Below are 21,179 nucleotides of genomic sequence, written 5' to 3' on the forward strand. Positions count from 1 at the left end.
TGGGTGGCTGCTGAGCTCTGCGTACACTGGGCTGTCCCGGGTCTGGCTCACCCCAAAGGCCCAGAAGCCAAAAATGATGATGATGAAGTCGACGACGTCGGCCAGGAACATGAGGGCATAGACGTCGGTGGCTGCGCGGTACTTGGTGTGCAGGATGTCATGGAAGAAGCGCCGTAGCGGCCGGTATGTGCCCTGGGCCCTGCGGAAGGGGATGTTCAGCCTGGTGCCAGTATCTGCCTCCCCACCCCCACTGCCCAGCTGCCCCCGGCCACCATCACTCACAGGGACAGACAGAAGCCCTGCAGCCGCCGCCCAGCCGCCCTCACTCTTCTTCCAGCGCGGCTTGGCCTCTTCTCTCTCCCCGTGGGGGCCTCTTTCTCTTCCTCCCTGTCCTCAGCTTCTGTAGGGGAAAAGCTGACTTCTGCCTGGGCCCCCTGGGGACTGGGGCTGGCTCCTGACCACCCTAAGAGGCTGGCATTCACCCCATCCGACAGACAAGCAGACTGAACACAGGAAGCGCCTAGTGTCACTGGCAAGGAGACAGCTGGGGCTGTTTCCTCTGTCTGGGGCAACCGTGAGGGACCAGGCCAGCAGTCACCCTGCATGTGGGGGGCATCCCTGGGGGCAGAGCCAGGAGCTGTGGCTCCAGAGCGCCTTCCTGGGATCCAGGTGGGCCCTGCACTGGGCTTGGCCGTCTCATCTGAGAAGGACCCTCCCTGCAGTAGCCCCACTCAGAGAACTGGGTAGGCAGGAGGTTGTGGGACGGGGCGCTTATACCGATGGCAGCCAGTCCTCTCCGTGCTGGGCCCTCCTTCCTCCTCCTCCTCAAACGTAGACTGATGCGCCTCGTGTCACGGGGCCTGAGCTCCACTTGGGGTTCTGGGGTCCCATCCGTCGGTACAACCCTTGCTTCCACCTGAACATGGTCCTCGGTGGTGGCCTCGGGCACTCCTGGCTCCTCCTCGAGCCCTGTGCCTGCCTTGGCCTGGGGTTCCGGCAGGGCCCCTGGCCCCTCCTCGGCCCCCTGCTCCTTCCTGCCGCTCTTGTCATGCTCCTTGGATGGTGAGTCCTCCTCGTGGTCCCAGAGGCCATAGCACTGTGGGGCGGGAGGCTGTGGTGAGGGGGCCTTGCCTCCCGGCAGAGGGCGCAGGTGCCCAGAGGGCCTGCCCAGCCCCGCACTGGCAGGGTTGGCACTTACCAGCAACTGGGAGCGGTGGAAGAAGAGGGCCATGAGCTGCACCAGGTCGTACTTGATGTAGCCGTCAGTCTTCTCCAGGCCCAGGATGCGGGGCGGGAAGTAGGGCTTGTTCTCGTAGCGCCGCAGCACCACGTGGCTGTTCCAGGGGAAGAATCCAAACTGGAACAGGTACTTGACGACCACTGAGACCTGCGGGGGAGGGGGCTCAGCACGCGGGGGGGCTCAGTGCAGCGGGTCAGGCACCCCCTCCCCCGCGGCCTCGGCCCACCTCGGTGAAGACGATGGCCGTCATCCAGAAGCGCTTGCTGGGCCGCGGGATGGACAGCATGGCCCACAGGAAGACGAGCACGGGCAGCACCAGCGAGCCCGCAGAGGCCGTGACCATGTGGTTGAGGATGATGATGAAGTAGCAGAGCAGCTCTGAGTGGGCAGCCACGCACTGGTACACGGCCCGCAGCAGCCGCAGCGCCCGGCCCTGCCCCTCCGCAAACAGCTCTGCCTCCTCCAGCTCTGGGATGCGCAAGCGCCTGCAGGGAGAGCCGCGCGTTTGGGGGAGCCCGGGACTGCCTGGAGGCACAACGGCCCGACTTGCTGCTGGTCACAGACAGGCTCCTGTCCCCGTCCGACAGCTCCCCGAGGGCCATGGTTAAGCTGGAGTTGTGCGTGTCCCGCCCCCACCTGTCCAGCAGCAGCTCGCTGGCCGTCCGCATGCGTCCCTGGTGCAGAGAGGCGCCAGCCTCGTGCTCCCCGGGGTCAGCGACCACCTCCTCGCTGCCACTGCGCGTGTGGTAGCCAGTGCTCAGGGGGCTGCCCGTGTCGTCTGTCATGCTGCTGAGTGGCTCCTCCGCGCCCAGCCCACTGGGGAGGGAAGCCGGGTCACAGAGAATCCTGCTCTAGGGCCTGACCCCAGGCTGCAGGGAGGGTCAGCGTGGAAAGTGCCCACGGTCCTTTGGTGGACAAGGGAATGGCGAGGGTCAGGGATGGCTGGACATTGCCCACCCTCCAGGGGCAGCCGCTGCAGTTCAGGGGTCACCCTAGCACCTACCTGGACACTGTGCTTGGTGCGTCGGGGGCCTCGGTGGGGCCTGGCAGTGTGGCCTCAGCCTCGCTTGTGTACAGCTGATCCAATATGCCCCGGTGCACTTCACCACCCTGCAGGGCACAGGAGGGAGCTCAGGGCTGCCCCGCATGTGTCCCAGCTCTGGTCCCCACACAGGGTTTAGTGTAGCGTGGGCATGGGACTAGGCTGCTAAGCAGGCATGGGCGTGGTCAGGCAGAGCAGGGACGAGTGTGGTGCGTGGGCCGGCTCACCTGCAGGAGCTCCTGCGTGAGGACGTAGCGCTCTGCCCGCAGCACGTCACTCATGGTGCTGTGGTGCCGGGTGAACTCCTGCAGCCAGCGCGTCAGCCCGTCCACCAGCGCCTGCCCCAGCACCCAGAGGAACTGCGCCGTGCTCAGCACCCTCTGCACCATGTGGCTCCGGCCTGTGGGAGGGCGGGAGGGGGCGCTGGAGGGGCAGCCTATGGGGCCAAGAGAGACCTCCCACTCCCCAGCCCCGGGGCCCACGCACCTGCCGCTGCCTCCTCGGGGCCCTCTGCCGGCTCCACCTCCTGGCTGGGGCCACCTCCTAGGCACAGGATGCTGGTCAGTGACTGGGAGTCCTGCAGCTTCCCCTCAGAGTCTCCACACCACCCAGCTCACCTGTGGGCAGCTGTCCTGCCTGCTCCTGCCTTGCCTGCTCCTGCTGCTGCCGCCTCAGCACCGTCTGGGCGTTGGTCACCCATGCCTGGTATGCCATCTGTGGGCCAGCCCCCGGGTTAGGACCCGGCCTTCCAAGCCATGGGACCCAGGAGGGAAGAGGAGGAATAGCCGGGGTTGGGCGAGCCTGGCACCAGATCCAGATCCCTGCTCTGTGTCTACCACGGGCTTCTGTGTCCCTGAGCCCCTCCCAGATGTGGACCTTGAGGGGCTGTGGGTGAGGACCCCCACGCATGCAGCCCACCCAACTCCTGGTCTAGCACTGAGAGCCAGGGGCCCAAAGACAGACCCTGGACAGCCAGGCGGCCAGCACAAAGGTGTCAGGCCCATCTCACAGGTCAGGCTACAGGCAGCCACCAGAACCTGGGTGTTCAGAGCCAAGACCGTGGGGCAGCAGGCTACACGTGACCCATGTCCCTGTAGCCTGGTTTCCCATGGGACTTGGGAGGCCTGGATGGGGCTGGGTGAGCTAACTGGAGGTGGAGGAGCTGGGCTTCCAGGCCCTGGGGGCATCTGGCACTCCCTATGCTGCCCTGGCCGAGGGCCACAAGCTCTGTGGTTGCAGTGGGGCAGCGGGGGCTCCCCCACCTCACCTGGAAGGCACTCTGGGCCGATGGCCTAGGGTCTTCAGGGGCAGCCTCCTCCTCTTCCTCGCTGTCAGACTCAAACAGGAAGTAGTCCCCGGAGTGGATGACTGTGGGCAGGCAGTGCTGAGAGCCGGCCTTCCATGCAGGGAGACCCCCAGCCACACCCTCTCCACCTGCATGGGCCAAGGCCCAACAGCCACCCTTCCCGTGTGGAGCAGCCGGGAGCGGTGCAGGCACAGGACACAGGCCAGCACGGTGGGACAAGACAGAGGTGGGCAGGGCAGCTGAGGAGCAGAGCCAGTGCAGGCTGGGGTGCTGCGTGGGCTGACTGCAGAGGACCCGGGAAAACCCAGGAGAGTTACAAAAACAGACCGGGCACGGTGGCTGACACCTGTCATCCCAGCACTGTGGGAGACTGAGGCGGGCGGATCACCTGAGGTCAGAGATTCGAGACCAGCCTGGCCAATGTGGTGAAACCCCATCTCTACTAAAAATACAAAAATTAGTTGGGCATAGGTGGCGGGCACGTGTAATCCCAGCTACTTGGGAGGCTGAGGCAGGAGAATCCTTTAAACCTGGGAGGTGGGGGTTGCAGTGAGCTGAGGTCACGCCCTTGCATTGCAGCCTGGGCAACAGGGCAAGACTCCGTTTCAAAAAAAAAAAAAAACACTGGCTTGGAGTGGGGCGCACGCTTGTAGTCTCAGCTACTTGGGAGCCTGAGGCAGGAGAATCACTTGAACCCGGGAGGCGGAGGTTGCAGTGAGCTGAGATCACACCATTGCACTCCAGCCTGGGTGACAGAGTGAGACTCCGTCTCAAAAAGAAACAGAAAACGTACAACGACGCAGTGCTTGCCACTGGGACCGACCAGGTGAAACTGCCGCTCAGCTCCTGTGGCATCGGAGCGAGCTCTGAGACGCCCCCATTGGAAGGGCTGGGGCATCGCCGGGAGGACATTCAGCCCAGGGGTCTGCAGCCAGTGAGGCAGCCCCCAACCCAGGAGGCCTGAGCGTGTCCTGACACTCAGGGCCTGGGGGTCAGGGAAAGGAGGGGAGGACAGCAGCCCAGGCAGAGGACAGGTGAGGGCACAGAGGGCCTGAGAGGGTGGTCACAGGTGGGCTAATTGGGGGTACCTGTGGCGTGGTCCAGCCAGGGCCGCCACCACTGCCTCCGTGGCGGGGAGGAGCCCCCTGGACTGTCGGGCCCTGTGGAGGGGTGGGGTGAGCGTGAGGCAGCAGTCAAGGCACCAGGAGGGGTCAGGGCTGTGAGTGTCTTGGGGACAAGATGGGTGGAGACAGACACGGAGACCCACAGTGATGGGGGCCACGTGAGACCACGGGGCTCAGAGCCCATGTGCGTGGATGGACAGTCACGGGGCGGCCATGGGGCCTGCCGGACAGGGTGATCACACAGACAGGACAGGTGGGCTGGGAGCCCTGTGGGACATCACACGGGCACAGACGAGGCACACACCAGCAGGCACAGACATGCTGGACAGGGGGCCTTGGATGCTAGACTCCAGCTGCACTCACCTGGCTCCAGGCCTGGGTCCTTGGGGCCCAGGGTGTCCTGGGGGTGACCGCGGTCCGCCCGGCCCTGCCTGTGCTTCTCCTGCTTGGCACGGATACGCTCCATCCTGTAGGGGGGAAAGGCCGGGTACGCTGAGCACCAGGTGGAGGAGCGGGGGAGTCCCCGCCCTAGAGGCACCTACTGTCTTTTCAGCTGGGCCAGGGACTTCTCCTCTGTCCTGCGGTGGAAGTCAATGCTCTTGAGGTTGGCAGCGTTGTAGAGGGCAAAGCCCCTGTCGGGAGGCAGGGATGGGGTGTGAGCACCAGGCACTCAGCCCCAGCAGCACGGGCAGCCGCTGCTCCCCGCTCAGCCCGGGACGGCTCAGCCGGCTCCTCTCTGCCCATGCTGGGCGAGAGGCACCCACTGGGGAGGCGTCTGCGGCCCCCACCCTCTGTGCTGTCTGCAGTGAGGACAGGCCCTTCTGCCGTACAGATGCAGGGGTGTCTGGTGGCACCCACCCCACCGGAGCTGCAGGGAAGCAGGCAAAGCTGGCCCCAAGCCCGAACCCCTCCCTGGGGCATTTGTGATACCACACAGGGGCCCTCCCGCCGGTGGGACACTTAGCCCTTAGCAGGCAAGTCGGCCGAGGGGGTGAGACACCAGCCACTGTCGGAACTGCAGCCTGTGGTCTCTGACAGACCCAGCACTGGGGTGTGTGATGGTGCCGGGAGTCTGCTGTCCTTCATTCTCTAGATGACATGCCCATGTCCCAGAGGGGTGGAGCCTGTTCTCCACAGGCTGGGGCCTGAGACAGCGAGGTCCCTCCCATTGCCCCCTCCCAGCCCCAGGACGGGAGCTCTGGGCTGTGTCTGGGCCAGAGCTTGCCTGGAGGCCAGCAGGGCAGTGGCCTGGAGGTCGGCCCTGACGTGCAGGTAGTAATAGCTGAGGAAGACACGGCGCTGCAGCAGCAGGAAGAAGAAGCAGATGCTGTCCCAGATGATGCCGGCCTCCTCCACAGGCAGCAGGCAGTCCTGGTCTCTGCCCATCATCTCCTTGGCTACAAGGCAGGCGCCAGCAAGGGTCAGGCTCAGGGCCCAGGAGCAGGGCCTTCCCCACACCCTCCGCAGCCGCCATCCTCGCCACTCACGGTCATAGTAGCCCTTGACGGTACACACAAGGCTGAAGAGCTGGATGACCCAGCAGAAGCTGGTCTGCATCTGCTCCACGAAGACGCAGGCCAGGAGCTGGGGGAGAGCAGGGTCAGCAGGGCCAGCAGGGTCCCGAGGCGGGGCGGGCGGGTGGGGCCGGGGGCTGGGCTCACCGACAGCATGTTCTTGGAGATGATGACGGTGACGTTGTACAGAATGAGGCAGTCCCACAGCACGAGGCGGGCCCGCGTGTCCCTCTGCAGCAGGGCGGTGCCGAAGAGCAGCAGGTAGAAGCAGGCCAGCAGGTAGCCCAGCCCGAAGATGCTGATTCGGGTGGCCCCCGTGACAAACACCACCACCAGCACCAGCCAGAACAGGTACCGGAAGACGGCCACCTTCAGCATGTCGAGGTAGGACCTGCCAGGCCGGAGTGTCACGGTGGGCGCCCCGGCCACCCCTCCCAGAGGACTCCCCATGGAGGGTGGTGTGGGACCCACCTGCAGTGGATAAAGTTGGGCACAGGGTTGGGCTCCCCCCGCAGCGGCTCCAGGCGGTCGGTGTTGACACCAGCCATGCACTGCCACTCCTCCGTGCGCTCAGCTGAGAACACTTGCCACTGCTGGGAGGCGCACAGCAGCAGGAGGAAGTCACCTGCAGGACGCAGGAGCCACTGCTGTGCTGCTCGGGGACCCACACGAGGTGGGCATGGCGCACACAGCCCGCCTCCCACCCCAGGCCTGTCGGCGTGGAGCCACTGGGAGCGGGGACACGTCTGCCTGGGGGAGTGGCCGGGTGCCACTGAGGGAGCCCTGGTGTGGGGGCGTCCGCACAAGGGCTGCCGTACACACATTCTGAGGTCTAGGTGTGTGCCTGTGAGGTCAGGGCCTGCAGACTGCCATATGCCTGACTGCATGTCTGCCTGTGCAAGCCTGTGTGCACACTTGTGAGCAGATTGTGGGGGGTGAACATGCTCTGAGGGTCCTCTGTGGAGGTGGGGGTGGTGGGGGGCACTCACTGATGAGGTTGGTGGAGTTGGGAGCCCGGAAGAAATCAGGCAGGTACAGCCACTTGATGAGTGCGGAGTTCATGGGGACAGCCCGGCTCCAGCGCCACGGGTAATCTGGTGGTGGGAGCGTCATGTTAGGAAGGGCCTGAGATATCCTGTCCCCACCTGCTGACCAGTGGCTTCAGAGCCCAAGACTTCATCACCAATCCTCAGGATCCATGGGAATCACCTCACGCACACCTGCTGTCTTGAGAACTGGCAGCTCTCATGTCCTGTGTGTTCACACACACACGCATTCCTTCAACTATGCGCCAAGCCCCCGGGGGCAAAGGAACCAAGCGGGAGGCCGGAGAGCACGGGGATGGGGGCTGCTGGGCCTCCCTGGGTTGTGGCTCACACGGCCTCATAGTCCATGATACGACAGTGCGTGTGATGTGACAGCTCTGAAAACAGCCAGAAGCCGCACGCAGCACAGACACCTGCAGCAGCCACAACAGGGAGCACTGCTGAGCACGTGGGACCGGGATCCACGGGACAGCCTCGACAGACCTCAGTGTGCTCTGCCAAGTGGAAGTCAGACCCAGCGGCACCTGCTGTGAGTCCTGCTGACGTGGCGTCCTGACAGGACCACGTGCCAGGGATGGGAGGGGCCAGGGCCTGCGGGGGAGGGAGCCATGGCTTTGCCGGCCCCTGGCCACACTTCCTGGGAGGCGTGTGAGGCAGGGAGGGTTGATCCCTAAGGACTGAGTGGGTGGATGTGACTCCACACGTCTGCAAAACCCACAACACCGTCTGCCGCAGAGGGAACCTCATGATATGAAAGCAAAGTTGCCTCGATGTCAGAGAACCCAGGTTCTCTAATGCAGGTGTTTTACAGGAAAGATCTGGAGGGCCCAGAGGCAGGGGCAGCCCTGTAGCAACAGGCACACCCGGCGCCCAGACCCCCGGCTCTAAACCTGACACTCCTGGAACTCGATCGGGCTCCCCAGAACAGTGGCTATGAGCACAGAGCTGAGCCTGGGAAGCAGAAGATGAGGCAGCAATGCCTGGGAGCAGAAAACAGGACAGGGCCGCGTGGGGCGGCTCACGCCTGTAATCCCAGCACTTTGGGAGACTGAGGCAGGCAGATCACCTGAGGTCAGGAGTTTGAGACCAGCCTGGCCAACATGGTGAAACCCCGTCTCTACTAAAAATACAAAAATTAGCCGGGCATGGTGGTGGGCGCCTGTAATCCCAGCTACTCAGGAGGGAAGCTGAGGCAGGAGAATCGCTTGAACCCGGGAGGTGGAGGTTGCGGTGAGCAGAGATGGCACCACTGCAGTCCAGCCTGGGCGACAGAGCAGGACTCCGTCTTGAAAAAAAAAAAAAAGAAAACAAGATGGGCTTGAAAAGGGCGGGGCAGGTGGAGAAGGCCCAGAGCTCCCAGGGCCTGAAGCTGTTACCACACGAGACTAAACAGTGCTGGTCCCACAGCCAGTCCCAGAGATGACGACCAACATCAGTGTCCACACAGACATAAATACCTGAGTAAAGAAATCAGCAGAGGACAAAGGACAGCTTTTTCTTACGGAAGATGCCAATTAATATACATAGAAGAGTTGAGGAAACAGGAAACCGCCATTAGGAAACAGGGCCGAGCACGGTGGCTCACACCTGTAACCCCAGCACTTTGGGAGGCCGAGGGGAGTGGATCACCTGAGGTCAGGAGTTCAAGACCAGGCTGGCCAACATGATGAAACCCTGTCTCTACTAAAAAAAATACAAAACTTAGCTGGGCATGGTGGTGCCTGCCTGTAATCCCAGCTACTTGGGAGGCTGAGGCAGAGAATCGCTTGAACCAGGGAGGCAGAGGCTGCAGTGAGCCGAGATTGTGCCACTGCACTCCAGCCTGGGTGAGGAAGCAAGACTCCATCTTTTTAAAAAAAAAAGCTATGTTGACCAGAGTGGTTTCAAACTCCTGGCCTCAAGGGATCCTCCTGCCTCGGCCTCCCAAAGTGCTAGGATCACAGGTGTGAACCACCACGCCCAGCCAAATAAGGGGAGACGACGTAACAGTGTGTGGCCAGAGGGGCCAGGGCTTCCACTCAGCAGAGGCGAGGCCCAGTGCCTGTGGATGACAGAATTCTCGGAAAGTGGCCAGTGAGAAATGGCAGCTCTCCTGGATGGGAAACCCAGCTGATGGACGCACAGAGATAACAGAAAGGGTCTGTTTCATGAAGCCACAAGGCTGACCCCAGACAGCCCACCAGTGCCAACAGGCTGGGTGCCACTGTGGGGCAGGTGGGACGCCCTTGAGCCGGCCGCATGCACAAATGTGACTCCCCGTCTCAGACTGCAGGGTGCTGTGTGCCTTGAGCAGACCCTCATCACCAGGACAGCCACGCAAATCCAGTCTCAGGGCGTCAGCAACACCGCCGGCCTCCCTCTGGAACTTCCCAAGAGACAGGAGAGGTGGGGGCGGCCTAGACCCAAGACAAGAGACTAGAGCAAACATCAGACCAGATCCCATCTGAAAACCAAACAGCCACAAAGCAGGGTGCTGGGGCCGGGGCTGTTTCAGTGCAGAGGACACATTTGACAATGGCACTGCCAGGAGACGGGTCCGCGCGTGTGGGGCTGTGGGCTCAGGGACACCCGCCCCGGGAGACGCTCGAGGCAGCTCTTGGGTGTGAGGTATCACGGTCGACCCACGCGGGGACCAGAGAGGACGCAGCGCTCCTTGTGTATCTCACAACTTTCCTGAAGGTTTGAAATATTTCAAGATAGGATACTGGGCAAAAAAGAACAGCAGAGCCTGGAGGGGCCAGGCTGCCCCCGAGAGAGGACGTGGATGAGGGCACCTGGGTAGGATGTGGGGTGGGCAGGAGGGACTGGGGGAGGCCAGGGCTAAGTCCAGGAGGGTGGACAGGAGCCCGGGGCAGGCGGGAAACACCCCACGGGCATCCACAAAGCCACAAAGCCCACACCCACCCAAGCCACGTGCTCCTCACCGATGCACAGGGCCGGGGGCATCCCCAGACACAGCAGGTACTGGTACAGCAGGAACAGAGCCAGGAAGAGGCAGTAGTTGGGCCAGAGGCGGGCGATGGCCTGGCGGTGTCTGCGGGTGAGGATGGCCACCAGCCAGCAGCCGTGCAGGGTCACCATAAAGTTCATGCGCTGCCCAATCACGTTCACGGCCATCAAGAAGCAGATCTGGGGTGGGGAGAGGGCGGAGTGTGGGGGTGCAGTGAGTCGGGGGAGGGTGGGGTGTGGGGTGCAGTGAGTCAGGGAGGGCGGGGTGTGGGGGTGCAGTGAGTCGGGTGAGGGGGGAGGGTGGGGTGTGGGGTGCAGTGAGTTGGGTGAGGGGGGAGGGTGGGGTGTGGGGTGCAGTGAGTTGGGTGAGGGGGGAGGGCGGGGTGTGGGGGTGCAGTGAGTTGGGTGAGGGGGGAGGGTGGGGTGTGGGGTGCAGTGAGTTGGGTGAGGGGGGAGGGCGGGGTGTGGGGGTGCAGTGAGTTGGGTGAGGGGGGAGGGTGGGATGTGGGGTGCAGTGAGTTGGGTGAGGGGGGAGGGCGGGGTGTGGGGGTGCAGTGAGTTGGGTGAGGGGGGAGGGTGGGGTGTGGGGTGCAGTGAGTTGGGTGAGGGGGGATGGTGGGGTGTGGGGGTGCAGTGAGTCGGGTGAGGGGGGAGGGTGGGGTGTGGGGTGCAGTGAGTCGGGTGAGGGCGGAGGGTGGGGTGTGGGGTGCAGTGAGTCGGGTGAGGGGGGAGGGTGGGGTGTGGGGGTGCAGTGAGTCGGGTGGGGGGAGGGTGGGGTGTGGGGGTGCAGTGAGTTGGGGGAGAGGGACTTTCTGGTCCCACCCGGCAGGCCTCAGGCTTGCAGCAGCCCTGCCTGGAGGCTGTGGGCATCAAGCAAGGACAGGGCCAGTGGTGCTGTGAAGAGGGCTGGAGTGGCTGGCAGTTGCCATCATGCAGGGGAAAGTGGGGCTCCAGGAGGTGGGCTGGACAGTAGAGCGAATCTACCATGTTTCCTGTCTCTTGCCAACACCACAGGAGGCCGGGGGAAGCCTTGCCGGGCCCTGTCCCCTGCCCCCGGTGGCCCAGGCAGACCCAGGTGGGGCCAGGCTTCCGGTGCCTGCACGGTGCAGTCCTCCCTTCTGACGGCCAAGCCCTGCCCCAGGAGGAGGCAACGTCCCTGCCTCACCTCCAGCCCAAATTTGTAGAAGAAGAAGTTGATGAAGTACTTGAGGCAGCCGAGCAGATCCTGGTCCAGCTGCTGGCGGGTGCCGCTGGCGAACACGGCCTGGGCAGGCAGCGGGGCCAGCTGGTGCTGCCGGCGGTGGTGCTCCTGGCGCCGGTACACGATGGCCTCGAATACCAGCAGCAGCAGGACCTGCAGGTGGTTCTGCGGGGGGGGCAAGGGTCAGGGGGCAGCTGGGTACTCACCTGCCCAGCCGCCCACCAGCCCCTCACTCACCTGGATGTAGCCCAGGTTGGGGAACCCTTTCCGCACCCCAAACCAGTTGGCGGGATCCACGGGCCCCCGGTACAGCAGGGACTGGTTGATCTCCATGGTCAGCAGGTTGGTGCTGTTGGGGGAGGGCTGGCAAGAGACCGGGCATCAGTGCCCCCTCCTAGGCCACAGTGCCCCCCGGCCCTGCCTGGAGCCCACCACAGCCACAGCTCTGGGGTAGGTCCACCGCTGCCCCAGCCAAGGACACAGGGGCTGCTGGTCTTGGAGCCACCTTCATGGGGAAGGGGACCGGGTGTTTGAGAAACAGGGAGACCACAGGCAGGGGCTAGGGGAGCGAAGAGAGGTCCAGGGAGAAGGAAGGATGTGTGAGAAAGTGCCAGGCAGCAGCTGACTGTCTCTCCCTGCCCAGGCCTGGGGTGGGGCCCTCCCCTCCTCACCGCAGCAGACCCTGGGACTCCGCCCCTACCAGACACCCTTGTGTGCGGGGAGTGGACCCCTGGTCCACAGATCAGGTCAAAGGATGCTGCCTCCAGGAAGCCCCCTTGGCCCCACTGCACTGAAGCAGCTGCCCTGGGAGGGTGGGGCTGCGAACACAGCTGCCTGGAGCTTCCTCCCATCTCCGCCCACGGGGGCCGTACCTCGGTGCAGTTACTGGAATACTCCTGAGGGTTGACGACCTTGAGCTGGTACAGCATCTTACACACGATGATGACACAGGTCCACACAGTAGACAGGCAGGAGGCCATGGGTCGGAAGCGTGGGTAGGGCAGGGCGAAGGCCCACAGCACCACCAGCAGCAGGTTCATCACTGACACCTGAGGGCAGCGGGCACGTGGGGCTGGGCTTGGGGAGGACAGCCGGGCAGGCCAGAGCAACCCCCCCAGACGGGAAGCTGAGGTGCCTACCACACTCACCTCCTTCAGGGCCACCCAGACGGTGTACAGGGCCACCAGCTTGAAGACGTGCAGCTCCAGCAGCCGCCGCAGGAACACCTGCACCCGTGAGAGGACGTCCGAAAAGCCAGCTGCCAGCTCCAGCAGCCGCTCGGCCACCAGGCCCCACTTGGCTGCGCCTGTGACGGTGTGAGGGTCAGTGTAGGGTGGAAATGGGGAGTCCCAGGTCCCTGTGCAGAAGAGGCTGTGGAGCTCAGAGGGGACTCTGTCAACACCCCCCCAGCTGGGATGTGGCACAGCAGACTGGGTGGCCCCTGTGCTCTGCCCGCCCGACTCACCTTCAGGCACCTGGGTGGCCTGGTGGGGAGTGGCCATGCCCAGCCCCTCATCCCTGGGGCCCTCCTCCTCCTCCTCCTCCTGCTGCTGCTGCTGCAGCAGTGGGGTCCCGCTCACTGCATCCTGCCTGGGAGAGAGTCCGAAAATGGCATCTCCCAACTGGGTTCCTGCCCTTCTTATTTCCTGGGCCTGGAGGAAGCCCTGTTTGCACCGCTGCTGCTGCAGCTGCCAAGTCAGGCACATAGCTGCGTCGTAACTCATGCCCACTGTCCCCGGGACCTCCACACTACTGCCATCCCCTCGATGTGAACAAATGGAGGATGTGGCTCCTGTCCAAATCCCACCTGGCTGCCTCCCTGGCCCAGGAGGCTGCACCTCTCCAAGGCCAGCCAGGGAGGGCAGGGTCGCACCTGTGAGCCCAGCGAGGGAGGCGCCTGCGGGGCGGGGACACATGCTCCATGTCAGTGAGCTGCATAAAGGGCCGGTGGAAGTAGTGCAGCTGCAGGATACAGGCCAGCAGGAAGAAGCCGGGCACCAGGATGCTGGAGAAGAGCTCGGACACGCTGAACTGCTCCAGGCCCAGGTCCCCCAGCCTGCGGAGGGTTAGCATCAGCACCGGCCCGGCCCCCGGCGGAGCCGCTGGAGCCCTGGGGAAGTGCACAGGGTGTCAGCGCCGCTGCCCCAGCCCTGAGCCTGGACTCACTGCTCATCGGTGAAGCCAGTGAGGTTGCGCCAGTAGGCGGGGAAGTCCTGGAACTGGAAGGTGTAGACGGCGATGAGGACCAGCATGGTGTAAGCCACCACGAGCCACCAGAAGGCCTTGAGGAGCTTCCGCCACAGGCTGTAGTAGACCTGCCGAACGAGGGGGGCGGTGAGGGCCGCAGGGAGGGTCCACGCCCCAGCCCCCACCCCGGCCCGCCAGCCACCTGGAAGAGGGTGAGGCAGAGCAGGAAGAGGAACATGTAGACAATCTTGTAGACCACGAGGCGGCCGGCGAAGCTGACCACGATGAACATGCCGGCACACACATAGATCCAGTACTTGGCATAGATGCCCTTCACCAGCTCCCCCAGGCTCTGCAGCAGCGTCTGCGTCCGTGTGGGCTCTGTGGGCCAAGCCAGGGGGCAGGCGATGGCATCGGAGCGGGCGGGCAGGAGGGCAACCCCCACCTCTGGCCTGCCACTCACCTGTGTCTGCCACAGTGACCTCCATTAGCGCAGCTGGAGCCTCTGCCCGCTTCAGCAGCTTCTCTTTCACAAACTGGCGCAGCAGGAGCCAGAAGGTCAGGGTGTAGAGCAACTGCGACAAGAGCGGTATGTCACAGTCAGCCGGGGGGCCCAGCACCCCTCCCATAGCCGGGGCAAGAGCCCTCAGGGAGGCGGCTGCCACCAGCCCATCTACACCGGCCTCCCACAGGCACCAAACACCCTCTTGCTCACACCCACCCAGAGGCACACGAGCACACACTTCCATACCCACAGATGAGTGCATGGGTTCACACGTGCTCACACGCAGTCACACGGGTTCCCTAGTTCACATGGGCACAGATCCATGTACACACATGCACACACATCCACATGCTGGAGTGCACATTTACCCACATGCATGCTCACATATGCCCACAGGCTTATGTGGAGGTGTACACACAGGTGCACGTGTTTGCACACATGGGCTCAGAAGTCTCACAAGATGAGACACAACCCGCTGGCCTGCAAACAGGTGACCAGACATGATGCTGGCACCCAGCTCACATGGACACACAGGCACCCTGTGAACACATGGCCTGCACAGCTTGTCACTGAGACCCAGGGCTGTGCCAGTGGGCAGAGCCCACGCTCACAGCATCAGGGGTACAGGGGTGGTGCCCGTACCAACGGGCAGAGCGCACACTCACAGTGTCGGGATGCAGGGGTGGTGCCCATGCCAACACAAGGTTGTCTGTTTGCTCAGCAAACACTCACTGAGAAGCTACTCTGGGCTGGCCCTGGGTGGGCAGAATGGGGACCCCATTGTGACAGACAGACACGGATCTACCTTCCTGGAGCTGCTACTCCCCGGGGCAATGGACATTGAACAGGATGATGACCCTGACGGGACCATGCACCCAGGCACCCCTGGATGTGGTGGTGCACACTCACCATGGCGCCAAGGTCCAGGCAGGGGTAGCGGGTGTGCTCCAGCCCCAGCTGGCGCAGGCTGACGGGGCCCAGAGTGGTGGGCAGCTCAGGGCGCAGGTCCATGGCCCACACGTAGCGTAGACAGCACAGCGTCATCCCATACAGCAGGATGCAGGGCGAGCACAGCATGGCCAGCTGGTGGCGGCTGCGCACCGTCCAGATGAGGCAGGCCCAGAGCAGCAGCACGAAGGTCAGCCAGCTGTGGTAGGTGATGCTCCACACCTGCGTGGCAGAGGGAACTGCATGGCCGCCCAGTGCACCCCCCCAGCAATGCCCCACACCTGGGCGGCGGAGGGGGGGCTGCACAGCCACCCTCCCCCGCCCCATCCCATCCCGATCCCCACGGCCGCCTACCATCATGGCGATGAGTGCGCACACATAGCTCTGGTCCATGATGAGGTGGCCCAGGCTGTGGAGTGGGGATGCCTCCCTGGGCTCAGCCCGCTTGGGCCGCACTGCAGGTGGGGACAGAGGTCAGCTCCGGCAGGGTGATCTCCAGGCACCCCCCACCCTGACTACGCCCTAAAATCCGGGCCATGGACAAGCACACAGCAGGAGGGATAGGCCCCTGGTGGCCATGGTGGGCTATGGGCAAAACACACGGGCTCCAGCGGTGGGGCTGACACTGTTCCCCGAGCGTCAGGGATCGCCCTGCCAGCACCTGCTGTTCTCTGGGCCTCAGTTTCCTTGAAAGGGTGGGGTGCACAAGGTGGCCCTGACCCCCTTTCCAGCCCTGTGCACCTGAAGACTCTCGGGACCCCCACCCCAGGGCCCTGGCTTCACTTGCTTCATTCAGAAACACATTGCAAAATGGAAAATCAAGGGTTAGGGTAAAGAAAGAAAGTAGCCAGAAAGAGCCCCCAGGCCCTCCCAAGGCGACATGGCCAACACGGAGTTCCCAGGCCAGCCCCTGCCCTGGACAAGCGGCCTCCTGGGGCCACTGGCCCACCTGGAGCAGCTCCCAGAGCGAACAGCACAAGACGTAGCCATGTTTTCTGGGGAGGGGTTGGGAGACTGGAGGGCCCCCCCATGGGGTCTTGGGGATCAACGATGCAGCCACTCGACTGCCCTGGGGGTCTCGGGTCAGGGACACCGACACATGGATGCCCGAGGGGGCGGCAGGCAGAGGAGCCGTGCGAGCATGCGACAGCGCCAGGCGGTCACCAGGGGGCAGCACCGGCCTCCCCCTTCCCAGCCGTACTTCGGAGTGCACGGTACTTACCAGGCCGCTGCCGGAGGGGGCTCTGGCCTGTCAGCTCGTGCACGATGCAGTTATCAGCCTCCATGTCGGGTGCTGTGGGCACCACGTGCTGTGGACAAGCAGCAGTGAGCCATGCAGGGGCTGGCTCAGCGCCCCCCCACCCTGGCACCTCCACCCGCCTGGCTGCTCACCTGGGCAGCCTCCCCATCCTGGGGCCACTGGTCCAGCTCTGCCAGCTCCAGCTCCCGAGTCTCGTCCCCCTTTGCCGCCTCCTTCCTCTGCAGAGACCAGCGCCTTGAGCCCAGACCAGCTCCACACCCCACCCAGAGGCAGGAGGTCCCGAGACCAGCCCCATGGTCTGACCTCGGCCCACCCCCCAAGGGTGGCAGTAGTTACTCGCCTGGCCGGAGGGGCGGTGCACACGGAGCTTGCGCAGAGAGGCCGTGGCGTAGCACAGCAGCAGCAGGACGCCGGGGCTGGCATACATGGGCCAGTCCAGGCTGGTGTTGAGGACCAGCACATGGGGGCTGGAACAGTTCGCAGGACCCACAAAGTCCTTGAGACCCAGCACCCTGTCCAGAGAAGACCTGTCACTGTCCCTCGCTCACTCCGGAGGCAGTGGGGCCACAGGGCTTAGACGGGCCAGGTGGGCAGGACCAGGGCGGGAGGAAAAAGGGGCCGTGTGGCAAGCCGTTACCTAGCCCAGATGCCGGCAGGCGGGAGCAGAGCCTGGGCCAAGGGCGTCTGGTAGCAGTAGAGGCAGATGACATGGCCGGCGCCGAAGCAGCCCACTGCGACGCAGAGTCTGTTGAAGCCCAGCGTGCTGATGGGGAAGTGGCAGGCCCACCAGGTGCAGATGGCCAGGAAGACCAGCAGGTAGACGCTGGAGAGGGCCGAGGGGTGGGCGATGCCTGCGGGGCAGGGCAGGGGCACAGGGTTGTACCTGGCTGGTGCCGTGTGTCCCGCTGTCTCCACAGTCATCAGGGAACTCCAAGACCCCCCACAGTGTGACTGCCAGTGCCCCTGCCTCGGTGCGTACCTGCCAGTGCGAGTAGTGTTACGGCCAGGACCCGCCCAGCCGCCACCAGCAGCCAGTGGGCAGTGACGCGGAAACGGGCGGCCAGCCGTGACCTCCGTGTAGGGGCCAGCGTTGCGGCTTCCTGCAGCCCTGCCGGGGGACTGGCATCCACATCCCTCTCGTCATCATCCTGCCAAGGTCACGGGCAGGGGCAAGGTCAGGTGTATCACAGAGGCCACCTCTGCAGCCCACATCTGCCCAGCCAGGAGAGCTGGAGGCGGCCACATCCACAGCTACCCCTCTGAGGGCCACGGGCCAGCCTCCCTGAGCACAGGCCCCAGCCTCCCTGAGGTCTGCCTGACACCGTCCTACTTCCTCACTCGAGCTCACAGGCCCTGCAGGCCTTCCTGGTAGCAGTTCTCACGCTGGCCGAAGACCCACGGTCTGTCCTGGCAAGTCCAGGCATGTGATGACCTTGCCAGGTACAGGCCGACCGCAGGCTGTCCTACAGCACCTCATCATCCTGAACCACACACCCAGGGAGCAGCGGGGCCCTGTCTGCACCCCGGGGGGTCTCTAGAGACCAAGGGGGCCTGAGGGACATGGCCAGGCTCCAGGGTCTCCTGGGTACCCCCGCCAGCCTTCTGGGTGGCTTTGCCTAGAAGTTAGGGGTGGTGCTCCTGCCCTCGCCGAGCCTCGAGAGACAGAGGCTGCCAGCTGCCTAGGAGAGGTGGCAGGGCGGCCCGGGGTCGGGGGAGAGAGACCAGACAGGCCTGTTTTCCCTGGTCCTGACTAAAGATTTCCCAGAACAGCCGTTTCCCAAACACAGGGGAAAGCCAGGGTGTGGTGGAAAGAACATGGCTGTCGTCAGATGCCCCGGCTCTGGCCTGGCTGCCAGCAGCCCAGTGTCCCCATCTGTGACTCGGGGGCTCTCCTGGTGGCTGAGGCGCCAGGCGCCCAGGCTGAGAGCACAGGCTGTGGGGCTGGATGATAGGCACCATCCCAGCCTGACAGTCTCAGGCAAGTCACTTAGCCTCTCGGAGCCTGTTCCCCTTCTGTCAAACGGGCTGGGGGCTTGACAGGACAGAGGAGCCAGACCAGTCCTGTCCTCACAGGGCTGCTGGGAGGCTCCAAGGCCAGGGGAACAGGGAGATCAGGGCAGGAGAGGCCTGGACCCTGAGCCCACCCCTCTGAGAGACCACACAGCAGCCGGGGGCGAGGCTGGATCAGAACGCAGGGTGCCATCGCTCACACCCGGGGCTCTCCCACCAGACCCCAGAGCGCCAGGGCTGGGGCTGGAAGGCCTGAGCTCACCCCGTCCACAGCCTGGCCCTGGCCCTGGGAAATCTTCTGAGCAGAGCCGTGAAAAATGAGCGTTTCTGGGAGTGGAAAGAACAGAGGCAGCTGCTGTGGGAGGACAGGTGTGAGGCCAGCGAGGGGCAGGCCCGGCCCTGACTTGGGCCCCACATGCTGCGGCCATGCTGCAGACGCCCCTCACCTCCTCCAGCGGCCGGCGCCCCTCGGGCTGGCTGGCACACTCTGCCGCATGCCCGCACACATGTTGTGTGTTGCCCGTATGTGGGAGTGAGGGGGTCATGGGGCTTCTAGATCCGGGTTTCGGAATGGTGTCCTGGAGGTGCCTGGTGCCCCCACCGCACTCTGAAGTCTGTCCACACTGGCCGGCCAGGGCGCAGCTGCACACTCAGGCTCCCATCACACCAAGACGAAGCTGACCAGAGTCCAGCCACCCAGCCCCTTCCCAGCAGCCAAGCTCCAGGAAGCTCGGGCCCCATGCCCTCGTCAGCATGGAGGGGCTGACGAGGAAGGGGCAGGTCTCTCAGAGGACAGGCAGCAGCACAGCCCCCACGATGACCGGACCCCCTTAAATGCCTGGAAAAACCACTCCAGGTCCCCATTCCTGCCTCTGAAATGTGGGTGCCAGCCTTGTTCCATGGTGTGGGGACAGGACAGGCAGGAGGGCAGGCCGCCTCTGCAGGCTGAGCAGCCGCACCCGCCCTACCATGTGGCTTGGGGAGCCCCTTTCCCTCTTGGGTCCATGTGCCCGGCAAGCATCAGCTGTCTGACGAGTGGGCGCTGGGAGGGTGAGGTGGGAGGAGGCTGAGTGCCCGGGGCAGGGAGTTCATGGGCCAGGACACCCAGGTGGCCATAAATCCCGGCTGAGCCTGGGGATGGCGAGTGTGGGACCAGGTAGGGGTGAGAGGGGCTGAGCGGCAGTGACGCAGGCCCCAGCTCACGCCCTGCCCGTGGGAGGTGGCCGTAGCTCAGAGATTCCCAGGGCCAGACCTCGAAGTCTCGTAGCAGCTAAAGTTCACTCTGCCTCTCACTCCGAGGACAGAGGCCCTGCTTCAGGCCCGTTGCTCCTGGGGCCGAGGCAGCCTCTCTGCCTGGGGCCGAGGCCTCCCGCCAGGGCCGCCCCTTCTCACCCTGTCTGCAGCGGCTCTCCAGCCAGACCCACTGCCCAGCACTGCAGGTTCCCACCACCGCGTGGCCCCAGACAATCCCTCCATGAAGAGTTTCTAAGGGCAAAACAGACGCCACCTCAGGTCCTGGAGGTTTCCCACCAGAGGCAGAGCCCGGGTAGAAACAGGTCTAAATGGATGGAACCGCAGGCTGGGCCCAGGGTGGGACGTGGAAGTTCCTCCCTCTTTAACACCAACTTACAACTAAGAAGTCTACATTTGTTTTTAAAAGCTTAACCCTCGCCGGGCGCAGTGGCTCAAGCCTGTAATCCCAGCACTTTGGGAGGCCGAGACGGGCGGATCACGAGGTCAGGAGATCGAGACCATCCTGGCTAACACGGTGAAACCCCGTCTCTACTAAAAATACAAAAAACTAGCCGGGCGAGGTGGCAGGCGCCTGTAGTCCCAGCTACTCGGGAGGCTGAGGCAGGAGAATGGCGTAAACCCGGGAGGCGGAGCTTGCAGTGAGCTGAGATCCGGCCACTGCAGTCCAGCCCGGGATACAGAATAAGACTCCGTCTCAAAAAAAAAAAAAAAAAAAAAAAAAAAAAAAAAGCTTAACCCTCAAAATGGCTGAGACCACGGCTCTCGAATGACCTCCCTGACACACGGGTGACGCAGCTGCTCTCACCAGCTCCTGCATATGTGGGCTCTGCTGGGTGTTCCTTGCGAGGCGCCCACAGAGGCCGAGGCAGACAGAGGAGACCACCAAGATGCCCAGGTCAGGGGCCACCAGCCGGATGGCGTTGGGGATGTCCTTCAGGTCCAGCCTGCGGAGAGCAGGGAGCAGCCGCAGTCAGAGCAGGAGGACAGGTGCGGATGGAATGTGGGTGAGTCTCCAGGTGTGGGTGGAGCGTGGATGAGTCTCCAGGTCCCCATCCCCCCTCTCCCGTCCCTCCTGGGTCCCCCCACTTCCTGGGGCCTGAAATCCCCCAGGGAGGCTCGCTGGTTGGGGTTGGGGGGGACGGTCTTAACCTTGTGACCCCTATGTGTCGCGAGAGGGTCTCCCAGCGGCTGCCTGCGGAGAAAGACAGAGGAACCCAGTCAGGCTCTGCCCAGCTAGCACCACAGCCCAGTCATCCCTGGGGTGTTTCACGGGGACCATCCAGGCCAGACATAAATCAGGCTGAGTAGACCCCCCCCAGGAGACTCGGGGTCACTGCATGGCCATCTCCCTGACCCCCAGGATGGCTGCCCCTGCCCCGCCCCTCAGCGACTCACAGCTGGGTCCCAGGAGCTGGTCCAGGTGGGGCACGGTGTGCAGGCAGATCTGGAGAGCGAGATGGGCCACCAGGAAGAGCAGGCTGAGGCCCAGCAGCGCCCGCAGGAGGCGGCCTGTGTGACCTGCGGCAGAGTGGGTGGGTGAGGCTGGTCCTGGGGACGGGGAGGGGCCCCAGCCCAGGCCACTCAGCCAGACA

The 21,179-nt window shown here is 64.0% G+C and overlaps 1 protein-coding gene across 3 annotated transcripts in view; it reads right to left on the reverse strand.

Moving 5' to 3' along the window:
* Positions 1–21,179, reverse strand: part of PIEZO1 (piezo type mechanosensitive ion channel component 1 (Er blood group)) — a 67,153-nt gene that overhangs the window by 5,029 nt on the left and 40,945 nt on the right. The window contains exons 3-42 of one of the 3 annotated variants that reach the window (XM_073015645.1): positions 20,983–21,105; positions 20,737–20,779; positions 20,393–20,531; positions 19,726–19,818; positions 17,303–17,471; positions 16,961–17,174; positions 16,664–16,835; positions 16,455–16,541; positions 16,285–16,372; positions 15,417–15,517; positions 15,024–15,284; positions 14,073–14,184; positions 13,812–13,990; positions 13,589–13,737; positions 13,296–13,478; positions 12,888–13,012; positions 12,571–12,728; positions 12,295–12,471; positions 11,660–11,785; positions 11,387–11,587; positions 10,197–10,401; positions 7,216–7,320; positions 6,698–6,851; positions 6,374–6,617; positions 6,200–6,296; positions 5,938–6,109; positions 5,255–5,344; positions 5,076–5,179; positions 4,677–4,748; positions 3,550–3,650; positions 2,900–2,996; positions 2,769–2,825; positions 2,510–2,682; positions 2,244–2,350; positions 1,877–2,056; positions 1,467–1,725; positions 1,199–1,387; positions 778–1,096; positions 283–400; positions 52–199 (exon numbers count right to left, since the gene is read on the reverse strand). In XM_073015645.1, coding sequence (XP_072871746.1) covers positions 52–199; positions 283–400; positions 778–1,096; positions 1,199–1,387; positions 1,467–1,725; positions 1,877–2,056; positions 2,244–2,350; positions 2,510–2,682; positions 2,769–2,825; positions 2,900–2,996; positions 3,550–3,650; positions 4,677–4,748; positions 5,076–5,179; positions 5,255–5,344; positions 5,938–6,109; positions 6,200–6,296; positions 6,374–6,617; positions 6,698–6,851; positions 7,216–7,320; positions 10,197–10,401; positions 11,387–11,587; positions 11,660–11,785; positions 12,295–12,471; positions 12,571–12,728; positions 12,888–13,012; positions 13,296–13,478; positions 13,589–13,737; positions 13,812–13,990; positions 14,073–14,184; positions 15,024–15,284; positions 15,417–15,517; positions 16,285–16,372; positions 16,455–16,541; positions 16,664–16,835; positions 16,961–17,174; positions 17,303–17,471; positions 19,726–19,818; positions 20,393–20,531; positions 20,737–20,779; positions 20,983–21,105 — 5,891 coding nt within the window. The remainder of the gene's footprint in view (positions 1–51; positions 200–282; positions 401–777; positions 1,097–1,198; positions 1,388–1,466; positions 1,726–1,876; positions 2,057–2,243; positions 2,351–2,509; positions 2,683–2,768; positions 2,826–2,899; positions 2,997–3,549; positions 3,651–4,676; positions 4,749–5,075; positions 5,180–5,254; positions 5,345–5,937; positions 6,110–6,199; positions 6,297–6,373; positions 6,618–6,697; positions 6,852–7,215; positions 7,321–10,196; positions 10,402–11,386; positions 11,588–11,659; positions 11,786–12,294; positions 12,472–12,570; positions 12,729–12,887; positions 13,013–13,295; positions 13,479–13,588; positions 13,738–13,811; positions 13,991–14,072; positions 14,185–15,023; positions 15,285–15,416; positions 15,518–16,284; positions 16,373–16,454; positions 16,542–16,663; positions 16,836–16,960; positions 17,175–17,302; positions 17,472–19,725; positions 19,819–20,392; positions 20,532–20,736; positions 20,780–20,982; positions 21,106–21,179) is intronic. The other 2 variants (XM_007994343.3, XM_073015646.1) reach the window with 2 other exon arrangements.

The sequence above is a fragment of the Chlorocebus sabaeus genome, chromosome 5 (genome assembly GCF_047675955.1).
Source record: "Chlorocebus sabaeus isolate Y175 chromosome 5, mChlSab1.0.hap1, whole genome shotgun sequence".
NCBI classification, from domain to species: domain Eukaryota; kingdom Metazoa; phylum Chordata; class Mammalia; order Primates; family Cercopithecidae; genus Chlorocebus; species Chlorocebus sabaeus.